General features: G+C 44.6%; 2 protein-coding genes across 2 annotated transcripts; both read right to left on the bottom strand.

Moving 5' to 3' along the window:
- Window positions 1-9975: 9975 nt before the first annotated feature.
- LOC145578138 (uncharacterized) lies at window positions 9976-10617 on the bottom strand. The gene has a single exon (XM_081635521.1). The coding sequence runs from the start codon at window positions 10615-10617 to the stop codon at window positions 9976-9978; it is 642 nt and encodes a 213-aa protein (XP_081491647.1).
- A 2128-nt stretch (window positions 10618-12745) lies between these two features.
- LOC145578137 (uncharacterized) lies at window positions 12746-13363 on the bottom strand. Its single transcript, XM_081635520.1, has one exon. It carries the CDS (start codon window positions 13361-13363, stop codon window positions 12746-12748), a length of 618 nt encoding a protein of 205 aa, XP_081491646.1.
- Window positions 13364-17530: the final 4167 nt, after the last annotated feature.

Genomic DNA, 17530 nt, shown 5'->3' with positions numbered 1-17530 from the left:
GTTCGCTTTTCCCCGAACGCGGACTGTAGATAGTTCGCTTTTTCCCGAACGTGGGCTATAGATAGTCCGCTTTTCCTCGAACGCGGACTGTAGATGGTTCACTTATCTCCGAATGTGGGATGTAGATAATTCGCTTTTCTCCGAAAACGGGCTGCAGATAAGACCTGCAAAATAAAATTTTCCAAGGGACTCGTATAGACTATGATTGACTTGACCAAGCTTAACTTATTATGACATGGCACGTGTATGACTTGTGGTTGTATGTGTATGTGTGTATTTTGAGTGTGTGTGAAGACACAAGAAACTAAAAATGCAAATTCAACAAAATTTTTTTGTCATTTTTATCATGAGTGGAGGGTATCGACTTTCTCCTAAAAAAGAAAGATGTGAAAAATGAAGTTTTATTTTTGAACTTCTCTCGATGATGTTCCAGGTATGGATCCAAGGGTTCTGCTGGGTGAGCTGGGTCTCGTTGACAACCTACACAAGGCAACACACGTAAACTGCCCTCGGGGGTGGTTCGAGGAACCCCCCTCCGATGCCTAAGTTAGAGAGTGTTTAGAGAGAGAGAAAGTGTACTTAGAGAGATGTAGAGAGTGTAATAACTTGTGTGTCTCACCTCCTTTTCATTGTACTTTGCCCTCTATTTACAGGTGTACGATCTCCTTTGTGGAGAGTTTGGCCTGGTCAGCTCTGCGGGCTGACTCTATCGGGCCGGTGAGCCCTTCTTAGTTGTTCTCTCGGCAATGAGTGCGCACCCTGGGAGCTGGGCGATAGTTCAGCGGGAGCTATCCTATACAACTAGCCCCTCAAGAGGTGGTATGAGGTCACTCATGCCGACTCTTCTTTACGCGGTGGAGTCTTCCTAATTGAGCCCAGCTGGAAATAATAGCTCAGCAGGAGCTATCCCCTGCGACTAGCCCCCAAGAGATGGCGTGAGGTCATTCATGCCAGCTATTCTGAGCGTGTAGCCTTATCGGCCGTGGCTCAACGGGTCGTCTGGCCAAATTACCCTGCACAATCCCAGCCCCTCAAGTCTCTGGGTTGTTGATGCGATCCGGAGACATGGGAGGTCAGGTCTTAATCTTGGTGATGATGGTATCGTACTACTGGGTTTTTATGATGGCTCTGTTTCTGCCTGCTGGGCGCATGTCTGGTCGTGGCTTGCTGAGACTGTAGGGAAAGGTTTTGATCACTCCCGCTGAAGTCTAAGAAATGACGATCTTGCGGAGAGGAATTTCGATCACTCCCGCTGAAGTCTGAGAAATGACGATCTTGCGGAAAGGAATTTTGATCACTCCCGCTGAAGTCCGAGAAATGACGATCTTGCGGAGAGGAATTTCGATCACTCCCGCTGAAGTCTGAGAAATGACGATCCCGCGGAGAGGAATTTTGATCACTCCTGCTGAAGTCTTTCCCTTGATATATTTATTATTATTATTATTATTATTATTATTATTTATTTATTTATTTATTTTTTTGGCGGGAATAGTGTTTGCATGAGTGGGACACGTGTCGATCATCCAAGCCTTCAGTTTCGATTTTACTGAAGTGACATGGCGGTTTGGCTTTACTTCATGCCCAACCGCCCATTTACTCCGTATTAAATTCACTGTCTCCCTTTTCCATTTCTTTTTACCTTCTTCATTTTTTCATCTTCCCCGTTGTAGACACCCAAAAGTGTCTCCCCAAAACCAAACCCGGTCATGAATACCTTTCACGTCGAATCATAATCGAATGAAGTGAAAGTGTGGAAAGTTTGGTGTTGCGGTTAGTTTTTATCTCTCTTCTTTCTCTCTGTTTTTGAAAACTTATTTTATGAAAATAGCCAGTCCAGTTTAGTTTGGTCCATGGTAGGGGTCCAATAATGGCGTAGTTGGATTGGGCTCGAAGAGAGATTTCCAACGATATATTATAAGCCCAATTCCGATGAATAATGAGGAAGTTATGGCCAGAATACTAAACTGGGCCCGATTTGATTTTTATGTGCGGCCCAATGATCTAGAGGAGGGCCCATTATGATTTATGATTCCTAATGCAATTAGGATTGATTATAGTCTTTTAGAAATTTCCAGAAAGTTCTTTTGAATCCTAATGTGATTAACATTGATAAAAGAGTTTTATGAGTTTTATTTAGAATAGAAGAAGTGTTTTAAATAAAATTAAAGTTTTATCCCTCGTACGCTAAATTTTATCAGAAATAGGAAAACGTGTGGAAAAATCGGCGACAGAGGCTATTGCGGCGACAACGTCGTGTTTTATTCCTTTTCGAACTCCGATTCCTTTTTTATCATATTCGAACTGTTTTCATTATAAATAGCGTCCTTGGACCTCCGTTTTCAATCATCTACAATCATCATCTCTTTCTATCTCTCTCTAAAGCTAGAAGCTTTCCTTCATCTCTCTTTCTTTTTCTAAACCTTCCCTCAAACAAAATTCCACATTCACAAGATCTAGACACACCTAGCTAAGTTCGAAGTTGCCTTCGCCCTAGACGTGAAAGGTTATAATTTCTGAGGGTTTGGTCCCTAATCTCTATTTCCATTATTTAATTTAATTCTTTAATTTTATTATTTTCCTTGAAGTTACTAACGCGTGTATTTTGTTATTAGAAAGAGATACGAGGCATCAAAGTATGTAGTCTTATTGCTCTATTCTTGTAGAAAGCATGTTTATTATTTATTAATTCCTAGCATCATGTTAGGATGTTATTATTGCTTTCTAGTATCATGTTTAGGGTCCTTTCTATTTTCTTTCCTAATAGCATGTTAGTATCATGTTAGGGCTAAAGCTTTGATTTTTATATGTTTAGTGACATGCTAGGGTTTGTTATTAATCTTGTTAGTATCATGCCTAGGATCTTGCTATTATTATGCTTTAACATGATTATTTTTATAATTATTATGATTTATGATTGTTATTATGTTGCTTGATATATTTATTGTTATTGCTTGATCACGCCATCTCTTACATGTTTAAAGGGAATTTGTACTTGTAATCATGCGTAATAAGATAATAAATAATCTTGTTTAGGGCTAATATGATTATAATTCAAGTGATCGCCAATAATAGTTTTATCTGTGCATTAATGTTCAACCAACATAGATAAACAGGTTTAGGGTTAATCTATTGATTGCATATTAGTCAGAAAGCGCACATGAATACGAGAAGAATAAAGTAGAGGCCTATTATTAGGGCAGGTTCAATCTCTTTTAGGTTGGATTTGTACCTTCATCCCCGAACACCAGTCATGGTTCTAGACCTATTGGAGTTGACGATCTCATGGATCGTTAAGGGGTGTAACCTTCACCCTGTGAACGGTTTACAAGTTCCTAAAACTTGTTGGCGTCTCTTTTGCTCTAGCTTCCTTCCCTTTGGACGCCACCATACTTAAGTGTATGATCACAGTGGGGCTCAAGTGTGGGATGCTTGAAATATTCCCTACACCCGTCTTCCTTCTTTTCATTTCAAATTTCTCACTTTTTTGCGTCCACCTTCAGACGCGCGTTTCTCCTCCATTATTGCGGTAAATTCTTGCCTTCTTTACTTTTGTTCCTGCTTCATTTTCTTGCCATGTTCGCTTTTCTCTTCTTTGCCCTTTTTATTTTACTGAATTGCCTTTCTTTTTTGGTTACAGTTTGGAATTTCGCTCCCTGTTCGATTTCTTGGATCGCCATTGTTGTTGTTCTCTGTTGCTTCTGCAACTTTTGTTCTAAAGGTACTAATTTTGTACCTTTTGTTGTATGTACTTACCCAATTTTGCTTCTTTTTGCATTTTCCTTCATAAAATTGTGTCTTTCGAATCGTTTCAATTATCATTGTCCGATTTTACCCCCTTTTTGTTGTTGTAATTGCACTCTTGATTCTTTCTTTTTATTCCTCTATTGTTCTTGTCCCCATAAACTGATTTTCAATTTTCGGTGCCCCATTTTCTTCTTCCTCCTCTCCGTGGGATTTTTATCTTTGTAGATTTCATAATGTCTGACGCTTCTAATAATCAGAACATAAGTGAGCCTCAAGTGGCCACTGAGTCGGATTCTCTTACTCAATCATCTCCTTCAGGTGAGCGCCCTACGCACACTCCTCCTGTTTCTCCTTCTTCTTCCCCCACTCCTATGCAAATGGTTATGCCCTTTGATTTTCCCCACCCTGCGAGCAGGACGGGTACTGCTGCGACTCCTACTGCTGCATCCGGGTCAAGCAGTAGTCGTTCTGCTGAGGGCAGTGCTTTTCGCCCTTTTCAGCGCAAGCCTCGCCCTGATTTCTTTGACCCTTACTGTGAGCGGGTGCTTGTTTTGGATGGGATTCCTTTGTCCGATCTCACCCGTTTGAGGATGCGCGCTATGCGCCATAAGCAGTTAGCCGACGCAGTTAAGGCTAATCCCCCTGATGTGTCTCTTGTTAGTCCCATTCCCCATGTTCAGCCATTAAACAGTTTTTCTTGGCTTGATGACATGGCTTATATGAATCGGTTTGACCATTATGTAGTGCGGGGTGGAAGTGCTGAGACTTCGTCACCATCTCCCTCTCCAGCCGTCAACTCGAGCAGGATGACTGAATCTCCAGGTGACCGCTCTTTTTATGACTGTCAGCCCACTTATGTTGTGGAGCCTGTAGAGGAAGGCAAAACAGAGTTCTTTTTGGATGACAAGTGTTACGGACCAAAGAACTGTGTGCTGGACTCCTGTTGGCGTAAGGATGCTAAGAGGTTGAACCTTGCTTCTGTGGGGCAGAAGTTTTATGGTTTTGGTGAGGGCTATGAGCTGGTTCTGCCCGCTGACGGTGCGAAGCTGTCTGCTGCCCCTGCTGGTCATATTGCAGTGTTTGCTTCTCAGCTGGACTTGGGTCTGAGGTTTCCCCTTGTCCCCACTCTGGAGAAGGTGTTCCGTGCTTTCAACATTTGTATATCTTTGCTACATCCAGCCTTTCTTCATACTATGATATGTCTGCTATGGTTTCTGCGGTTTCGAAGGTATCTTGAGTCTTTGCACCTATTCAAGTCTTTAATGAGCCTGAAAAGGTCTGCTTCTGGGACTGAGTCTGGGTGGTACTATGTAGCCCCCAAGGATGGCAGAGTTCTGTTTTTCCCGAAGCTTGGTCGCTTCCGGGATTGGACTGGTAAGTTCTTTTGGGTGAAGGTACCCTCTACTTTTGCCGTGTCGCGCAATTTCCGAGAAATTCGCACCAACATGGCTGGGGTTACCGTCTCTCCTTCTGAGCCTGCTCGTGAGACGGAAGCTTTTGATGCTCTGCAGGGAGCGGGGACAGGTGATTCGAAATTTCCTAAAATCTGGTTGCCCAACTCTATATATATTGTGGGCAACAAGTAGCTCTCTGCCATGCGTTTATGCTACACGCACGAGGCTGGTAAGTTTTGCTTTTCTTTTTCTTCCTTCTTCTCTTCCCTTATTGCCTTGGCCCTTATGTTATTTTTGCCTCTTTGTCTCCCATTTTCAGGTTATGACAAACTGGACAAGCGCATTCTTGGGTTGGTTGATAATTGGAAGGACCCCTTAACTGCTACTCCCGACAATCCCTCAGAGCTTTTTGATACTCTGGAGGTTTATGCTGGTTCTTTGAAGAATGAGGTGCGTCTAGCTCCAGCTGAACTGCGGGCTGTCTTCGGCACTGTGACAGCTGCTGACCGTGCAGGATCCAGCTGTGCTGAAGCTGAGCCCTCCTCCTCCACTGTTGGGAGTAGGCGTGATACTCGTCCTGCCCCCCGAAGAGCGACTTCAGAGTCTGAGGCGTTAGTGGTGCAGGGTGCTTCTCCTGAGAAGCATCCTGCTGCGGCTTTCGGCCAGATGGCACCTCAAACCCCTGCAGCCAAGAAACCACTTGATCAAGCTTTTGATGATCCAAAGAATACCGCTGATGATTTTGCGGATAATGTTATTAAGTTTCCCTCTGATGAGGTTGAGGTTACTACTGCTGCGGGTGTAAAGCCTACTTCTTCCGCTGAGCATGTTCTGCTCTTTTCTTTTGATGCCGATACTACTGTCGTTGCGAAGGACACTATAGCTCCTTCTGCCGAGGACACTATCATGGAGCTTCCAAAGTTTCCACCGCGCCCTTCTAGACTGCAAGGGCGCCTCCGAAGTGCTACTAGGGGTGGGCACTCTTAGCTGGGGAGTACTCACAAGCAGGACCAGCCAGTTATAGACTTGGAGGATGATCCTGTGACCTCTGCCCATGCTGAGGATGAGCCCGCTGCAAAAATGGCTCGCACCTCCTCTGGCCTTAATCCTTTTGCTTCTCACTCTACTAACACTGGGCTTCCTAGTGGAAATGCTGATAGGGGAGTTGACACTTAGAATTCTAGTGAACTTAACCATTGTGTTCACCAGTTTTTAAGCGACACCTTTGAGAACCCACTGTCTGCGACCTCTATCTCTGCTGGGGGCATCTTCCGCCCTACCGGGCCCATTGAATTTTTTGAGGTCCCCATTGATGCCCACCTTCGTCCTTTGCTGTGCCCCGCTGGAGCTGAGAATGCTCCTTTCTACCCTGAAATGAACGTAAGGGCTGATGAATCCTTGTTCGTGGACGATCCCCAGAAGGGTGGTACCTTGGGGTATCGTCTTACTCTGGGAGTTCGTCTCCCTGCTGATTCTACGCGCAGCTCGGTCAGCCTTCCTGCGGCTACGGCTTGTCACGACTTACAGAAGGTTAGTTTTTGCTTCTCTTATTCTGGTTTCTTTTTCTTCTTTTGCTTGTTCTTCTATTAATGCCTTGTCTTATTTTTATCCTCTTTTGATTTCTACCCTGGTTTACTCTTCCCTTTTTCTGCCTTTCTGTAGCTTGTCAGGTCTGTTGGGGACTTATCCAATGCTCTGCTTACATTGGAGAAGGAGTACCAGAATCAAGGTTTGATCCTTTTCCAGAAGAATTTTGAGGTCCAGCAGGCTCGTTATGAGAGGGATGCCGTGGTCAGTGAGGTTACTCCCCTAAGAGAGAGGGCGGACTCCCTGCAGCTTCAGTTGGGAGAATTTCAGCTCACCAAAACCAAGCTGACGAGCTGCGAGGAACAGCTACAAGCTTCTCAGGCTAGGGTGCAGACGTTGGAGGCGGAGGTTGCCGATCTGCGGGCTGGGCATATAGCTGAGCTTGAAGCTGCTAGGAAGGAGCCACTTAGGGACTTTACACTCTCTCCCGCCTTTGCTAAGCTACTGGCTGATCACTATGATGGTGGATGGGAGGCTGCAGCCCGTTGTGTGAGCAGTTTGTATGGTGTGGGTGAGGAACAACAGGCTCGTTTCAACTCTTTTTGGGCTAAGGTTGAGGCTGCCGGAGATGCTGGCCTGTTCGAGTTGCCTGCTGACCACCCTCGTGTTGTTAGTTGCAAGGTTCCTGACCATGTTGTGCTGAACTTGGAGGTTCCTCTCTGCCCTGACGTTGCTGCAGCTATTGGGGTGGAGTCCTTGGCTGGTGGACAATAAAGGTTATGGTGGCTGTCACCTTCCTACTCCAGCGGTTCCTCTGAGTTTCCCTCACCCAGATCTGTAGTAACTAGATAGTTTTTGTTGCTATCTTTGGGGGTGTATAGCCGCCAAAGATTATATTTTTCTTGTGTCTTCTCCTAACACTTTATCTTTTCACTGCTGGGCTTGTCCAGCTTGACTTGTATTTATGTTTTATTAACTTCACTCTGCTGAATGTTTGCTCTGCCTTGGTGGGCAGGGGTTCAGCTTTGTATTGTACGTATTTGATGATCTTTCTACTATTTTGTCCGTTGTCTATTTTGTAGTCTGCGTGCCTGTCTGAACCTGCTGCTGGGCCAAGGTGTAGTGGTACCTAGATCTTAGCACAGCAGCTGCTTTGTTGCGCTCAGTGAAGCCTCGTAGGTTGGGCCTCGCTGTTTTCCTGATTTGGCTGTTGAGGGTTTTCTTATTTTCTTGTCCTCTGCTATATTTAGCAGGAACTTCAATGAGCTTTGCTCTTTCTGCCCTGTTTGCGCTGTATGCTTGTGCTTCATGTACTCTACTTAATTTTTGTAGAGACTTGCTTGCATATTGATTAGTTTATTCAATTGTTAACTGTTTGGCATCATTAAGTCTGCTCTGCTGAGACTTATTCATGTCAACCAGCTTTTGGCTTCTCGTTTTATGTCATTTAGCTTTTTTTGCTGTGACTTGTTTGTGTCGTTCAGCTTGTTTGTGCTGCGACTTATTGCTTTGTGCCTCTTACTTCTCTTTGTAAGGGCTTATTATTTGTCTATCTCCTCCTCTCCCCCTCAAAGAGGTGAGCTGGGTGGGACTAAGAGGACCTTAGTGTTGCCCGCGTAGCTCATCCTTCTTCGTTTTTACTACCCTTCCCTGCTCAAGTTGAACGTGCTAGGCCTCGCCCTCAAGCGTCCCCGAGGTGGTGCCTTGTTTTACTTTGAGCAGGTAAGGTGAAATTTTTAGGGAGGGATGCTCTTTTATCGTTTAACGTTGTTTTGCTGTGCCATGCTAGGGTGCTTTTTGCTTTCAGCACTTACATGTGCGTTTTTTTTTTTTTTTTTTTTTTTTTTTTTTTTTTTTTTTTTGCATATTAGTTCATAATGCTAAAGCGTAACATATTTAAACAAGTTTATGCAATACACTCCTCACGTGGAGGCTCGTATTTCATTGAATTAAAATGGCTTAGATACCTTAATTGACATAATATGAACTAAACAGGGTTCTTTGCAAAATTGAAACAATTATCCCCAGTTCTACTTAACTTCTTGCCTTTTTAAACGAAATATTTCTTTAACACATCAGCATTGAAACTATTCCTTAAGACCTGACCTTCTTGATCTGCGAGGAGGAATGCACCTGGTCCTACCTGTTCATGAATGATGAAGGGGCCTTCCCAATTGGCTGACAGCTTTCCATGATGGTTTCCTCTTCCCATTGCTGTTGTCCTCCTGAGGACCAAGTCTCCTGGCAGGAGCTCCCGGTGCTTGACTCTTTTGTTGAAAGCTTTGGAAATTCTGCTCTTTTGGGCTGCCAGCTTGAGAGCTGCTTTTAGCCTTACTTCTGGCAGGATGTCTAGCTCTTCCAGCATGCGCTTTTCATTTCCTTGTTGCTCATAGTGTTGTATCCTTAGGCTGGGAATTTGCACTTCCACTGGGACAACTGCATCAGCCCCGTAGGCCAGAGTAAAAGGGCTTTTACCAATAGATTCTTTCTCAGTGGTTGTATTTGCCCATAACACCTCTGGTACTAGGTCAGCTCATAGGACTTTGTGCTCCTCCAGCTTCCTCTGCAGGGCTGTTAAGATCAGCTTGTTTGCTGCTTCGGCTTGGCCATTACTCTGCGGGTGAGAGACTGAGGCACTTGCTTACTTGGTGCCCATTTCCTCCAGGTAGTCTTTGATGGTGTCACAGTCGAATTGGCATCCGTGGTCAAAGACTATGCAATACGGCACCTCGAACCTTGTGATGATGTTTTTCCATATGAATGTCCTCACTTGGGCTGCCTTTATATACTTAGTAGGCTCGGCCTCTATCCACTTGGTAAAATAGTCTACTGCCACTATGAGGTACTTCCTACCCGCTGACCCAGTGGTGAAGGGTCCTAATATGTCCATTACCCACTGAGCAAACGGGATCGGGTTGAGGACTAGGGTCAGATCATTTGTTGGCTGGTTTATGACCGGGGAATATTTTTGACACTTGTCACACTTTTTCACATATGCCAGTGCATCTTGCGTCAGAGTTGGCCAGTATGCGCCCCTTCTGAGCACTTCTACACCCAAGGCCTTTTCAACCGATGTGGTTGGCGCATATTCCTGAGTGTGCTTCTTCCATGATCTTCTCCTGCTCCCATTCTGGGATACACCTTAGCAGTGGTTTTGAGAAGCCCTTCTTGTTGAGCTCCCCATTCATTACCACGTACCAGTTAGCGTCCTTCTTAACTTTCTTAGCTTGCACTTCATCGTCTGGCAATGAGCCATGAATTTTGTATGCCAATATGTCTGTGAACCAAGCTCGTTGCTGCCCGATGCAATTCATCTGCTCCTTTTCAGCGTGGAACTAGCTAACTTTGATAACGCATCCGCCTGGGAGTTCCCCGCTCTAGGGACCAAGTCTATCTGGAAGTGAACTAGCTGAGCTGCCAGCTCCTTGACCCTAGTTACATACTTCAACATTGTGGATTCCCTAATCTCGTACTCCCCCTTCAGGTGACTGGTGACAAGCTGAGAGTCAGTCTGCAGATGAACTTTCCTGGCTCTAGCTGCGATACTTATACGCAGGCCTGCTAAAGCTGCCTCGTACTCTGCCTCGTTGTTTGATGCCTTGAATTTAAACTTAATGGCATACTCGAATACATTTCCGTCTAGGGATGTCATTATGATGCCTGCTCTGCTCCCTGTTTGGGCTGATGATCCATCCACTTCCACCTTCCATATTCCAATGTCATCTTCTTTCTCTTCGTACAAGGCTTCTACAATGAAATCTGCTAAGGCTTGCGCTTTGATAGCTGCCCTAGGCCTGACCTCGAACTCATACTGAGAGAGCTCAATGGCCCATTTCAAGAGTCTGCCTGATGCATCTATTTTATGTAATGCTTTTTCCAGTGGGTGATTGGTGAGGATTTGTATTATGTGCGCGTCAAAGCAGGGTTTCAGCTTCCTTGTCGTTGTTACCATCAAAAAGCCAACTTTTCCACCAACGGGTACCTTTGCTCGGCCTCGGTCAGTACGTGGCTCACAAAGTATATTGGCCTCTGCTGCTTTTGTCTTTCTACCAGGAGAACGGCTGCGATTGTCTGAATTGACCCGGAAATGTACAACTGCAATTTCTCTTTCAGCTCCGGGCTGATCATTGTTGGGAGCTTAGTTAGATGCTCTTTGATGCCCTCAAAGGCTACTTTCTCTGCGGCTCCCCACTTAAATTCCCTGTTCCCTTTCTGCAGCTGGTAGAACGGTAAAGCTTTGTCGGCTGACTTGCTGATGAACCTAGTTAGCGCGGCCATTCTGCCTGTCAGCCGCATGATATCCTTAATGCACTTAGGCTCAGGTAAGCTCAGGACTGCTTCAACCTTCTCCGGATTCGCATCTATCCTTCTCTCGTTGATCAGGAAACCTAAGAATTTTCCCGAGCTCACCCCGAAGACACATTTCTTCAGGTTGAGTTTGATGTTATACTTATTTAGGGTGGCAAATGTTTCCTCCAAATCCATAATATGTCCTGCCAGCGTGACACTCTTGACAATTGAGTTGTCTACGTACACCTCAACATTCCTGCCTTTCTGGTGCATGAATACTCTATCCATTGTCTTCTGAAAAGTAGCTCCAGCATTCTTCAACCCGAAGGGCATAGCTATGTAATTGTACACTCCAACCTCGGTGATGAATGCGGTTTTCTGCCGGTCTGGATTGTGTAAGCTAATTTGATGATACCCTAAGAAGGCATCCATGAAGCTCAACAGGGCGTGCCCGCTGGTTGAATCCACCAGCTGGTCGATCCGCGACAGCGGGTAACAATCTTTTGGGCACGCTTTGTTAAGATCTGTGAAATTAACACACATCCTCCACTGGCCATTTGCCTTCTTCACCATGACCACGTTGGCTAACCACTCCGGGTAATCGCAAGGCTCAATGAATCCAACTTCCAAGAGTTTTTCCACTTCTTCCTAGATTGCCTGATTTTTCTCCGTGGAGAAGCTTCGTTTCTTCTGCCCGACTAGCTTAGCATCTTCCTTTACATTCAGCTTGTGGACCATGACTGCAGGGTCAATTCCGGGCATCTCGTCTGCTGAAAATGCGAAGATGTCCTTGTTCTTCCTCAACAATTCTATGAGGTGCACCCCCACTCCAGGATCAATATCCTTTCCGATTTTTACTGTTCTTGAAGGATCACCTTCTGTAAGCTCGACTGTAATGTGCTCCCCGCTGGGAAGCGGTCTAGCCATCTCCTCCTTTGCGGGCTCAAAGTTATCCATGGCTAACCTTTGTTTATCCTTCTCCCTGTGATATTCTTCGCATTTCCTCTTTCTTGACTTTTTCTCGGCTTGTTCAATGGACCTTTGCTCTGAGATTGGCTGTTGTCTGGTCCTAGCAGGCTGCTTTAGGGCAGTTATGTAACATTGTTGAGCTGTTTTCTGGCTTCCCTTGAGCTTTGCTGACCGCCCTTCATTAGTTGTGTAAGCCATGGCAAGATGATAGGTGGAAATCACTCCGCCGATCTTGTGGATGAGCGGCCTTCCCATGATCACATTGTAGGGTGAAGGAGAGTCTATCACAAGGAACTCTGTGCGAACATCGCGTCTTTTTGACCTTTCTCCTACTCTGACTGAGAGCTCAATTATACATTCCGGGGTCAGTCCAGACCTGTTAAACCCGGTGACTTCATAGCTCACCTTTTTTAGATCTTTCCTGTCTAACTTCAACCATTTGAACGCGCTGATATATATGATGTTGGCCGAGCTGCCGCCATCTATCAGTATTCGGTCTACCTCCCAGTTTGCAATTCTCATCGTCACCACCAGAGGATCATCATGAGGATAGATTATGCCCCCTGGTCATACTCATCAAATGTAGCTCATGGCTGCGAGGGAAGAGGTGGCCACCTGCGCTTCTCATCGTAGTTTATCTGGTGTATCATTGCCCGCAAGTCTGCCCGCGCCTTATTCACAGTTCCTATTAACCATCCTCGGGGGTCTCTGCCACTTGTCGTCAGCTTTGTTCACGCTGAAGATGTGGGATCTCGAGTGAGTGAGTGGGGTATACTGGTCTAACCTTCCAGGTCTTCCTCCTCTCTTCGGGTCTGACCTTCTCACCCCAACAGCTCGTCCGCCTCCTTGCAGACTTGCTCAGCTCTGCTGGGCTGGTCAGCCCTGGCTGTGTTTTCTGCCCGGGTGACTTCTGCCTGCTTAACTGGGTCGTTTGGCGCCTTCCTGCTCAGCATTGCTCTGTCAGTCTCGTTTGCTTTGATGAACTCGTGCGCTTTACCTAGCGCCTCGGCTAGCGTCATGAGGCTCTTACGCCCCATATACGCTATGAATGGCGAGCCTGGTAACGAATCGCTCTGCATTCCCAGTAACGCTACCTCCTGGCTCATATTTGGGATGGTTGTTGCCTCCTTGTTGAATCTGGTGATAAACTCCCTCAGGGGTTCATCCTTCCCCTGAACTAGTGACATCAACTCAGTTGTCATCTTAGTTCGGTCTACCAAGGTGATGAAATGCTCCATTAACATCATTTTCAGGTAATTATACGAGTACACGGAACCTTTTGGAATGGCTCCATGCCACTTCGCTGCTAGCCCCTCCAAAGTTGGTGGGAAATCTTTGCACCAGACTGAATCCGTCATGGTGTAAAGCACCATGTGGTTCTCAAAAGCCGAGATATGATTCTTAGGTGTTGTAGTTCCGTTATACCTGCAGCTCGACATCTTTATCTTCTCCATCGGCTCCTCTAGAATCTCCCGGCAAAATGGGGAATCATCTGGAATGACCTGGATCCGTGCTCACTTCTCCCTATCCTGGCTCGGCCCCCGCTCAGAGGCTGGCGACCTGCTGCGGGTGACTCGTTTCCCCGGGCTGCCCCTAGCCTGGGTTATTTCCTCTACGCTCCATTCTCGGTTCAGATTCCGGGCTTCCAATTCCGACACCTTCTTCCTCAGCTGGATGAGCTCCTTTTGCTCTGGAGTGAGGATTGTGGGTGTTGCCTTCTTCACCGTTGGTTCCGTAGTTGATGCTACTAGTGACGAGCTCGTTCCCTTACCAAAGTTAGTAAGGACTGCTATCATCACTGCCAATTGCTCTTTACTGCACTTAGAGAGGCTCTGCAGAATGGCTGGCATGTTTACAAGTTGCGGTTTTTGGGTTTTAGGTGCTGAGATAATGGGTTCATTGTTTGTGCTTGTCAATGGCATATCACACTTGAAAATGGAACTAAATCCTATCGGATTGACTGGTTTCGACGTTGCTTTAGCTGCAACAGACGTCGATCCAATGGGATTGGATTTTTGTGAGATGGTGGATTTGGGTTTTTCGGCAGATACTCTGGGGTCGATGGTTGCTGGTGGTGTTTTTTGTGGTGTTTAGTTGGCGTCATTGGCCTTAGGTATGGGTGTTTGCACGACTTCCTCCCCGGCCATGGTGGTTTGTCAACTAGTCGCTTACTCAGTTGGTGAACCTCGGGTTAGATGATCCTCCCCCTCCTTCTAGCGCCAATTGTTCCAGGTATGGATCCAAGGGTTTTGCTGGGTGAGCTGGATCTCGTTGACAACCTACACAAGGCAACACACGTAAACTGCCCTCGGGGGTGGTTCGAGGAACCCCTCTCCAATGCCTAAGTTAGAGAGTGTTTAGAGAGAGAAAGTGTACTTAGAGAGATGTAGAGAGTGTAATAACTTGTGTGTCTCACCTCCTTTCCGTTGTACTTTTCTCTCTATTTATAGGTGTACGATCTCCTTTGTGGAGAGTTTGGCCTGGTCAGCTCTGCGGGCTGACTCTATCGGGCTAGTGAGCCCCTCTTAGTTGTTCTCTCGGCAATGAGTGCGTACCCTGGGAGCTGGGCGATAGTTCAGCGGGAGCTATCCTATACAGATGAGAAAAATTTTGAAAAAAGTTTTTGAACTTCTCCAAAAGAAAAAATATAAAAAAAAAGGAAAGAAGTTTTAAACTTCCTTATCGAGCAAATTGAAAAAATCAAGGTAAATCGCATGGATATTCTATTTGTCAAATTAAATTGCTCTTCTTCAAAATAATGTATGCATGATGAATGTTCTTAGGCCAGGAGGCTAAGGACAATTACATCATGTGACAGGATCAATGAATGGACTTAGGCATGGAGCTAAGCATCATATATAGTGTGTGAAAAAACTGAACGATCTTAGATGCCGCTTTGGTCTGGAAGCTAAGCATCTGCATGATTAAAAATCTTTGATGAATGTCTCTTAGGTCAGGAAGCTAAGCACATTATGCGATGTATAGAATAATGAATATTGTTTAGTTTAGGAAGCTAAGCAAGTATACAATGTTTCTTTTAATGAATGTTTTCATAAAAGATTATGAAGCATGCACATTGTTGAAACAAGATTTCGTGGTAAGGGGTTCCTAAAGGGAAGAAGGATGATATGGTTATGTATGTGTGAATGAAGTGTGTGAAATTGATGCTAAGACTGGCTGCAAAGGCTTTAACGATGGAAATAGATGTGAGAAAAGTCAAAGATGATGACTTTTTAGGCTAGGTAGGCTAAGTGATGTTGGTTTAAGCCCCCAAGTCTAGCTCTAGATGGATAGGGATGAGCATTGGAAATGTTTTGACTCAATCATATATGAATGAATATGAATATGGCCGCACCTCAATGTGAGGTTGCCAACGTATCCGTTAGGAATCAGGCCGAACACTGCTCTAACCAAACTTTACACAAGTGTATGTACACCTTAATGGGGTCTTTTAAGGGTTGTAATGTGGTTAAGCTGATGGATGAAGGAGAAAGGGTAAAAGGCTTAAGACTCGAGATAAGCCCCCCAAGATGTGTAATAGCGTATTTGAAATTTTGAATTTTGCAGGTTTTATTATTATTTTTCACATTTTTTTGAACTGTGTTTATTTTTCTTTGTACGTTATTTTAACCGACGTGGGCAATCCCGGATCATGCGGTCCATCACTCACTTAGCATTCATGTTTCTCAAGCACGGTACCAAGCACTCGATGAGAGACGCAATTCGAGACATGTTCATATCATAGACATTGGAACACTTGCCCTTATACATTGTTTTATTATTGCCTTTTTTTTTACTTGCTTTTGAATATCATACAAATTACACATCTTCCCATCCCAAGGTAAGGTAAATGTGGGTTGAATAAATTAAGGCCAAACGTTAGACGAAGCTCAAAGTGGTTAATGAAGAAGTGGAATATATTTTTGAATGGTTTAAGGGGAATGAATGGGTTGCAAAGGTGTCTCAAGTCATTGATGTACCTTGTGTTTGGTTCGGCAATTGGTTTTTTTTTTTTTTTTTTTTTTTTTTTTTTTTTTTTTTTTTTTTTATTGTTAATCACATGATCAAGTGTAAAGGAAAAATACTCATTTTATTGATGGAAAGGTGAATAAAAGAACACATAAAACATAACAGTGACTCGCCGTGCGCCTTGTCTTCATTGCTGCTTATCACTTCTTGCCGCCTGGAGAGACAGGGTGTTTGTTGGCATCAACTAGATCTTGAATAATGTCTTTTAAATTCAAGCATTACTCGGTAGAGTGACCTCGTCCTTGATGGTACTTACAGTGAGCGTTGGGGTCCCACCTGGAAATCCTTTGTCAGGTTTTGGCTCCGAAAATGACCCAATTGGTGCAATCAAGCCTTGACCGTGGAGGCGATCAAAGGCAGCGTCATAAATCATTCCCAAAGGAGTGTTAGTTCTCCTTTTCTTTTGAAGGGGAGAATCAAGAGCTAGGACTTCATTGAGATCCACTTTGCTAAGAGTGCAGCAGTTTCTTTCCACCTATTTAGATAAGTTGTGAAGCCTTCATTCTCTTTGTGTTTGAGAATGGAGAGTTCACGTTCAGAAGTCCTGACTTGGATGTTACACTTGTAACTATTCATGAAGCTATTAGTGACATCTTCCCAAGTCGCTGTATCCTTGGCATCTAGAGAATAAAACTATTGTTGGCCAGCATGCTCTAAGGAGACTGGTAATAGTGTAGGACATTGGTTGCAGAAAAGGCCTTCAAGTGGAATATTGGATTGTCAGTGGGCTTGAATTTTGGAATATCAGCAGTTGAAAACTTTTCAAAGAGCTTGTCCTTCATATCCACAGGAGTGGAAGGTTGTTCCACATAGGTGAAGTCCTCAAAATTTTTGCTTACTTGCTCTTTCAGTTTGTCAAGAGTAGCAACAATGACCTTGTTTTGTTCCATGGTGGTGACCTTAGTAGTAAGGTTCTGCATCATGGCAGGCAGTGTTTCGATGGACTTGTTGATCTTCTTAATATCTTCTTTGTTGGCCATTGGAATGAATTGAAAGTAGATAGGAGATAGTGATGGAGATGAGCTTTGTGGAGACGATAGTGGTGGCTTCCTTGCACACGTCTTAGGTTAAAGAGGTTGTAGTGGTATTGACTCAAATCGTATCAATCTAGCCCTGCTCTTGGACCAAGTGCTGTGAAATTAAACAAATTCACTTAAAGGCTTGACCCATCATACCAAGTAGGAAAGAAAAGGAGGATAGATAGACATTTTGAAAACAGGTGAGAAAAACTCTACTCATTTTTTGTTATGACGGAAAAGGAGGTGCACGAACGTAGTATACGATCATAAACGATATGGTGCATGACTCGATTTGAAAATAAGAAAGTTTTTGGACTATACTTGTCTTGTGGGTGATTAAGTGATTTTATAAGACTCGTGGTATGATCGCATGGCTAGACATGTAAACAGTATTAAAATGACTGACTCAAGGACCAAATTAGCATGGAAGACTAAAAAACCGAGCTAACTGGACTTATTCCCTGGGCACCGTGACACGATAGACTATACCGTGGTGCGGTACTGACTGCCGTGACACAGTACTGCCTGCCGTGGCACGACAACATTGCCATGACACGG

This window comes from Chenopodium album, chromosome 14, assembly GCF_948465745.1.
Source record: "Chenopodium album chromosome 14, dcCheAlbu1.1, whole genome shotgun sequence".
Taxonomy (NCBI): Eukaryota; Viridiplantae; Streptophyta; class Magnoliopsida; order Caryophyllales; family Amaranthaceae; genus Chenopodium; species Chenopodium album.
The sequence above is the reverse complement of the archived record's forward strand: the minus strand, read 5'-3'. Positions and strand labels throughout refer to the sequence as shown.